An 8,802-nucleotide genomic window follows, 5' to 3' on the forward strand; every position below is an offset into this window, starting at 1 on the left:
CATTTGATAGGGTGTATAAAAATAGTATTGAATATGGTGTATTATTAATACTAAATTTAATTATGCTGAGATTATTTCTTAACGATTGTTTAATTTGGTGTATTAAAAATAATATGCATAACATATTTTTTTCAAAACTATTTATTTACAAAATACCCTCCAAAAATATTAGAAAGAATATGAGAAAAGTTTTGAAATGGCAGTTATGTCTTTATACATGCTTATTTATGTATTAAAAATCATGGTATTGCTAATATTATAATTTACTATGTATAGGATTACTGATATTTAGGTTGTATAACTAATATATAACTAAACTGGTTATACATAGATTGAAAAATAATATATCAAATAGGAATTAATAATACCAAGCTAATACATATATTATTATTTTCCCCAATCACCGTACCAACATGCATATGAGCTTTCAAAAATAAGTGAAACGCCCCTCAAGTTTTATATACCCACAAATTTGAATCCCCATTTCGTCAAAATCCACAGAGAAAGAGAAACATAGGAGAAAAGCAAAGAGAAAGAGAGAGAAGGCAACTAGCCATGGTGAAAGATCTGAGCAACGATCAAATATCCTCCATGAAGGAGGCATTCACTCTCTTTGACACCGACGGCGACGGCAAAATCGCTCCATCGGAGCTAGGGATCCTAATGAGATCACTCGGTGGTAACCCGACCCAAGCCCAACTCAAATCAATAATCGCCGAGGAAAAACTCACCGCGCCGTTCGATTTCAACCGATTTTTAGATCTCATGTCAAAACACCTCAAACCGGAGCCATTTGATCGCCAATTGCGCGACGCGTTCAAGGTCCTTGATAAAGACGGCACTGGTTTCGTCGTCGTTTCGGATCTAAAGCATATTTTAACTAGTATCGGGGAGAAGCTTGAACCTGCGGAATTTGATGAGTGGATCCGAGAAGTTGATGTTGGATCCGATGGGAAGATCCGGTATGAGGATTTCATTGCTAGGATGGTTGCCAAGTGATTTTTGCATGTGAGTCCTTCTATCTTTTAGCATTTGATGAAAACCCCCCTGAAAGTTTTATACTTGCAGAGTTTGTTCCAATATTTTGTTTAAGCTTATTATTCATGTTGTTTGCGTGGGTTATGTATACCAGTTTGTGTGAAATCAACACTTAATGTACTCGATAAGGTTCGTGCTTCACATTATTGTTTCTGAAGAAATACAAAACATAAATGATATCTTCAATCGCATAATTAGGACCTTTGTTGTTGTGCTGGTACCTACTCCGCACTTTCATATCCGGAAAGCAAAAAAATAGAGGAAATAAGTGTTAACGTACTTGTGCTGGCTAGAGGATGCATGTACTCGGTAGAATAGTCAAGAAGCACGTAATCTAGCTCCGAGACTACCCGTATCCTGAAAGAAGAGTGTGACAACTAGATGAGCCTGAACTAAACTTCTCTTGATCATAGGTCTTTTGAACTTTGAGGTGCAAGTTGTATAACGTAACCCCCCCCCCCTTTTTTTTCCCTCCTATATCCATCTTCCCCCTTATAGGATTGATTGTCAATGGCCACTTTATTTAGTATTAATATTTCATGTCGAAACATATTCTATGTCAAAAATCTTTGGGAGCCAAAGTTAGTAGTTGATTCCTTAAGTATGGAACCAAACTTATTAGTTAATTCCTTAAGTATTCCTTTCTAATATTGGGCATTGTTTAAAATGAAAGAGGTGGATAGATGGGTGATCTTGGGATAATAGCCTTCTTGTGTGTTTGGAGCGAATGAGAATATGGCTAACTTTTAATGATAAGCATCAATTTGGATCTCTCGAGGTTATTCATTTTAGTCAAGTTGGAAAATGGAGAGATGAGCTTCATCTTAAGAGTTGCATCGTTATCCTTCTGCTCATGTGATGTTGCGAAATGAACCTTGAATGACGTTCTCCTTAATACATATGCAGCTTCTTTTGTTGTGCGTGAACATTGAGAGAACAACTTTAGATAGTATGCATCTGTTTTTTTTTTTTTTTGAAGTTTTACATATTAGTGAAGAGGGAAAATTTAGCGTGTGAGGAGGTTTCATCCTTCAACTCACCTGCAACATTGAGAGAACAACTATGAGCTGCATGGTTGTCCTGCAACTCACCTGCAACTCATGTGGCTTAGTTATATGAAGCTAGAGTGACGTTCTCCTTAATACATATGAAATTTAATATGTTGTATGTGGACGTTAAGGGAACCACAATTTTTTTTTTTTTAAAAAAAAGAAGAACAATAACTTTAAATGGCTTTTACTTGAATCTTTTAAGGTTATGCATTTTAGTAAAGAGAGAATATGGTGAATGTTGAAGCTTCACCTGTGAGTTGCGTGGTTCTCCATAGTATTTTTGCAAGTTCATTTGTTACTTGTGAATGCTAAGGAAACATCAAGACTGCAACCTACTTATGATGCGCTGCCACAGCTTTTAGAGGTCTTTGGTCTTCCAGATCAGTAACTCCAAGGAAATCATAATACTAGTTTCTATTGCACAGTGAAGTGGAGATTCTTAGAGATGGAAAGAATTGTTTCTTGTCCAGCATCTCCTCTGGAACTAGCGATTTCCTTTTAGATCTGTATCTACGATTTGTAGCAAAATGGTAGCACTTGGTTTATAGAACTAGAACATTTAATTAAAGTGACAGTAAAAGCACAAGGTTTGTGCCCCTTTGTATGGTGGAATGATTTTGATTTTGGTGAGTTAGAGAAGGTGTATCTATATGGGTCTTGCAAGATAGTAGCTGATCAGGTTTAGGTTGAAGAGGCTCAAAACTTTTTTGATATAACTTCCTTTTGATATGCCATAAATTCAAAAATCATCAATTCTTGCTTGGAAAGTTTTTAGTTCATTATGAAGAGGAGATTCACTTTTTGATATTTTCAGGACAGCAGAATGGTTAAATTTGAGGGTTTCTACATAAACATTTGGGGGGGGGGGGAATTTCAGAAAGTCTTTCTCTCTAAATATGTATTTATCTTCAGTTGTAGGCTGAGAGAGTAAATGTGATATGTGTGTTGGTTTTTCAAATGAAACTAAATGCAGATCTGGAGGTTGTTGGTGAACTTACAATCCTCTGATCTTGTTTTTTGAAGTCACAACCTTATCATTTTTTTTAAAAATCAAGTCACAACTGTGAGAAGTAATTCATTTAAGTGATTAATAATCGGCTTGCTAAGCACTCACTGGGGTTAGGCGCATTAATGATGTGTGGTTTAACTTTGATGAGTCGAAAAAATGCATTTGACATAACAAAAATATAAGTAGGGATAAAGTTGGAAACTGGAATTAGAAGGATATAACCACTGTTCTGTACTTCTGTAAAAGGTCCCTTAAATTGCATTGTTTAAAAGAAAATTTATTAGAGGCTCTATGATTGACCAATTGAGTTACACCAAAACACTATTGGTAATCCTTTATAATTTGCATAGATTGTAGTCGAGGTGTTCGCAAGTTAGTCCAAACTCCATTGTTATTAAAACAAATAGTATAGATTATAGTCAAGTCAAATATAACTATAAGCACACAAAAGTATGTTCTAGTGGTCGATGAAGTCGGACGAAAACCATGGTAGACCAGGGTTCAAAGAATGCTTGATGATTTCGTTCCATCTGCTTGCATTGGTGGCAGAGTTACCCACTAGAGATAGCAAGTACCCTACAGAATAGTCAAGGTATGATCGAGCTGGCTCGGACATCACCACTATAAAAAAAGTCTAAGATAACTTATGAGTTCTGAGAAATAGACAAAATGTAAGACATACAACTAATTACATAGTTATAACTGAGTAAATGCTGCCTCCAAATTGCTTAACTTGACCACAATATTTGATGTTGGGAGGTTGGTTATGAATCATGACCTTTATTTCCAGTAGCCTACTATATTTAACAATAAGAATAAACTTAAGAGGGAAAGTGTCACACCTCCTTTTTATCTACACCCGTGGAAAGGGTATAAAGGGAGTTTTTTCCAACTTAAAGTGATAATCGAAACGGGATTTATTTATTATTTAAAATTTAGAGTCGCCACTTGGGATAATTTTATGGTGTCCCAAGTCACCTGTTCAAAATCCCGAGTCGAGGAGAAGATTGACACTGTATTACAGTCCGCGAACACAGAAATCTGGGTAAGGAATTCTGTTAACCCGGGAGAAGGTGTTAGGCATTCCCGAGTTTCGTGGTTCTAGCACGGTCGCTCAACTGTTATAATTGGCTTATTTACTTGATTTTAATACATGCTTAGCCTATGGTGCAATTTTTAATTTTATACCCGCTTTAATTTAATTGTTTTATTTTAGGAGGATTTCAACATTATTAAAAACATGTCTTGAACCACGTCACATAAATGCACCCGCGGTCCACGACACATTTTATCTAACGTTGTTGAGATTTGGATTTGGGTCACATAAATGCGCACCTGAATTTAGGAATCAAGCATCACAACTACGTCACGGGAACCATACCCGTAGCCATGATAATTATTATAACGCGCCAGAGGCACACTACGGTGTTCATGATTCTTCCTAAGCTTTGAGATTATTGAAGATCCAAATTAAGGATAAGAAGTTTTTGGAAGTGCTATTTGAAATATTAACAAAATATCTATCTTAAAACAATTTACAACTAAATAAATTACTAGACTTCTAAAGCCTGAGATTAATTGATAATAAACACTAAAATGTGACTTAAACAGAGATCTATTACGGAAAATAGGCCACATTGTATTTATTAGATTGAACCCATACTAATGTTTCAAGAACAAATCCATGGCCTATTCTTATTTTCACAAACCAAATAGAAAATTGTCTTCATGTTAGCTTCTCATATTGATTAGAGGCAAAAAATTTGTCAGCTTCGCTCGTCGCCATAGAAAATGATCGACTTGCTAACAGAATATAGTTCCATCTTAATGTTTTCTTGATGATTTTAGAAGCTAACATTTCACTAGCATTTTTGATCACTCAACTTCAAGTGAAAGATTAACAAAGCGTAATTCCAAAACCCATTTCAGTGACGGTCTTGAGTCAAAATCAAACAATTCATAGCAAAGCACATCGTGAACAAGGAGTTTCAACGAGGAGTAAAATCACAGATTATGTAAACAAGACCTCATACACAATATTAAGTTAAAAGGAGCAAGTAATGGACCTTTGCGAACAAAGCTTTCAATTAAACCGAATCAACCACAAACGAATTGCGAATGCAAGTTATCGACCAAATTGAAGCCAAAAATCGATACAAGACGGAGACCACACCAGCAACCTCAACGAACTCATGGATTAAGAGAACTTATTTCACCTACTTTGCTTTAGTTTCTCTGAAAATGGAAGCTCCTAAATCCTGGAATTGTGGCGAGAAGGAAACAGTAGAGGGAATGGAATTTTCTACTGTTGGTCGTTGAAGAGATGAGGGGTCGAGTGTGTGTTTCGTGTGTGTTTATCGGTTGAAATTTTGTTCAAGGGAGTTTTTGGTTCACTGGTTTTTTCAGAAGAAGAAGGTGAACGATGGGTTGGGTTTCTTCTAGGCGTTAGGTTGCTGCTTCAACCTAACATGAGGAAGACGAAGACCAGTGGGGGGGGAGGTCGAAGAAGACGATGACGAGGGGGGTGGGGCTCTTGTGAAAGGCTGCGCAGTTTTTCCCAGTCCTTTTCAGCATTACTTTATAGGTAGAGTCTAGGCTTAGGTATATTTTTGTGTATTTTGCCTATTAGTCCCTAGGTCTTTTGTGTATTAGGTCCTTAGGGTCTTTTTTGTTTGTTTTTATTCCAAAGAAGAGTCTAGAAGGGTCCCTAGGTTTAATGGACTAATCCGAATTGAGCCAAGAACTGGGTTCTAAAACTCTTAAAATTATGGTCCAACACCTTAATCGACTCCTTTTAAAATAAGATAAAAATACTACATAATGCAAAAGCTAACATGAAACTATTATATATTTTTGTATTTTCAAGATTATATAAAGATAAAATTAAGGTACTATTTTTTGTATATTTTTTTTACTTTATTAAAGGTACATAAAATAAAAATATTTTTTGTAATTTTTATTTTCTTGTAGTAAAATAAAGTAAAAGAGTAAAAATGAGTTGAAATAGCTATATTGGGCCTAAATTAAATATTTACGTGCTAAAATATGAAAAATCTTGGGGAGGGTCAAAAATCACATGTTTACAGAAAGGAAGTCAGTTCTTTGCTGACGTTAAGATGCATATGTAAGACGTTAAAAGAGATGGCATTTATTCATTTGTGTTGTGTTGTCAACGCATTGCGATGTTTTGGAAAAGCAGAAGATTCATCTTGCTAGGAAAAGAAGTATTTTGTGGTTGAGATTATAATCCACCTTTAATTTAGGATATCACCTGTTAGAGAATTAACCTTCCTCCCAGTGTGTGGGACACTTAATAATCCCCATGGGATTAAACATGGTTCAAACTATGTTCATGTTACAACTGTTTCCAGGAGGAGCCTAGTGAATTTTGCCCTAAAACTTGAAAAGCTTTTCAAGATCACTTGGTTAACCCTTGTTGTAATATTTGCTTACTAGTAGGTCATAATTATCAAAATTTCAATTGATACAACTAATATCATACTCCTTCCGTTTCAATTTATGTGAACCCATTTGACTGGGCACGGAATTTAAGAAAAGAGAGAAGACTTTGGATCTTGTGGTGTAAATGAGACACATATATTTTGTGTGGCTATAAAATATTGTGTAAAGGTAATTTGTTTCCAAATAAGGAAATGGGTCATTCTTTTTGGCACGGACTAAAAAGGAAATAAGTTCACATAAATTGAAACGGCGGGAGTATTTAATTTTGATCACTAATAGGATTGAGTGAAATATTTCAACTTTACTGATTTTTTTTTATTTTTCACATGCAGGTGAGTTGCATCTTTGGCTATATTATTCATAGCATGAAAGAAGACCTGACCTTTTCCCTCGGTAGCTTAGCCTTTTTATTTGCATGTTTCATTGTACCCCATTAACCATTTTCCTAATTTTTGATTTACTGTTTTCTTCCGTTGCACTGTCATTGAACAATTCTTGGTTCAAGTCTTTGGTTTGTATCCTGTATTTTGGTTTTCATCATTCTGAAACATCGTGTAGAACGTAGAGGTACTTGAGGAATACATTTGCTTCTTGCAATGTTGAACCAATTGTGTATAGCACAGTTGCTTTGTATCTTTATCTCAATGCGTCATTACTTCTACTTTGCTGTAGTGGAATCTCTTGGCCATTATTTAATTCCTAACTTCAGCCATGATCAATTATGTGTTTATTGATGCAAGCAATCTACTTGTAACATTAAGAAAAAAAGAAAGGAATCTGTTTTGAGACTAAACATCCCTTGTTTGTGGTTGTATGCTTTATCCACTCGTTTTTGACAAAAAGAGCTCTCCTACTTTTGAAATTGAAAATCGCGGGTCTAAAGTTGGCGACAGTCAGCTTAACTTCAAATCTAAATATTTGAAGTTGACATTACATGTGCGGTCGGAACTTCAAACATCTACGTGCGAAGTTTGGCTTGACAATCTCCAACGCCAGGCACGTATATCTGAAGTTTGAAACTTCAAGATCAAATGTCTAAGCTTGAGAATTATTCACATCCTACCAAAAATACAAATAGGAAAGATTGCAACCAAATTTGTTCGATAATGATTTGTTAGCAATTACTTGATAACTAACATCAAGTCATCAAGTATGTTCAAGCTTAACTAAGTGGGACAAAAACAATGATAATAGACAACTTTTAAGAAAAGTACTTATACAATATATGGACGTTTGAAAATACTATTGAAATAAATTCGTATCTTGGGTCAAATTAAGAAAAAGAGAAGTTTGGATAGATAATGGTAACTAAAAGATATTAATGGGCTAACAAGGAACAATAATCTGTTCAACAACAAAAAGTACCACATACCAGTTCACAATGTGATTGCCAGGGCAATGGAATATCACTATGTGACAAATAACAATTCACAAAGGCAGTCCAGATAAAGTGGGAACCCCCTGACAGAGGTGCATATAAGCTCAACACTAATAGCTCTTCCTTTGGGAACCCAGGAACAGGGGGCATAGGGGGAGTTATCAGGGACCACATGGGTGATTGGGTTGTTGGCTTCATGAAAGACTTTCCCAGCGTCACTAATAACTTGACTAAATTAAGTGCTTTATTTCAAGGCCTTATAATAGCTAGGGAACACAAACTGACTCCTCTTATCACTAACACTGATTCAATCGAAGTAATGAATATGTTACATGCTGGTCATTTGCCTTATAACCCTATTATAACTAAATGCATGTCATTGATGGCTTGACATGTCATTGATGGCTCGACTAGGGAATCCCGTCATCAACCATAGCTTTAGGGAGCAAGGGCAAACCTTTTACCTAAAAAGGAAGCAAAAAGAAGCTTTTTGACAAGACATAAATTTTGGTAGTTTCTTCAATATTTGCTAATGATGCAATATGGACAAACATCCAAAGAACTACATTTAGTAGAAAAAATGTGGTATGTAATATTAATGATACTTTAACAAACAATGCTGGCCAAATATGGTTGGTTTGTGACTATTTTAGTATTTTAAGTAATAAGTATCTGTTTTTACCAACAAAAAAGAAAGATATTAATGGGTAATAGTGCCTTATCGAGCAGTCATTTGTGGTATGAGGTGAAACACAATGATTAATGGGAGTTAAAAGGACGAGGGAGGAGGAAAGAGGAGGGTAATTGTTTGCAATAAAATTTTGACATACGTCAAAAATTATAATCACAAACATAAAAGATGA

At 35.3% G+C, this 8,802-nt stretch overlaps 1 protein-coding gene across 1 annotated transcript; it reads left to right on the forward strand.

Moving 5' to 3' along the window:
- Positions 1–453: 453 nt before the first annotated feature.
- On the forward strand, positions 454–7,200 carry LOC104231366 (probable calcium-binding protein CML13). The gene is made up of 2 exons (XM_009784351.2): positions 454–1,008; positions 6,894–7,200. The coding sequence occupies exon 1, from the start codon at positions 556–558 to the stop codon at positions 997–999; it is 444 nt and encodes a 147-aa protein (XP_009782653.1). The 5' UTR covers positions 454–555; the 3' UTR covers positions 1,000–1,008; positions 6,894–7,200.
- The last annotated feature ends 1,602 nt before the right edge of the window (positions 7,201–8,802 follow it).

Source organism: Nicotiana sylvestris, chromosome 11 (assembly GCF_000393655.2).
Source record: "Nicotiana sylvestris chromosome 11, ASM39365v2, whole genome shotgun sequence".
Classification (NCBI taxonomy): Eukaryota; Viridiplantae; Streptophyta; class Magnoliopsida; order Solanales; family Solanaceae; genus Nicotiana; species Nicotiana sylvestris.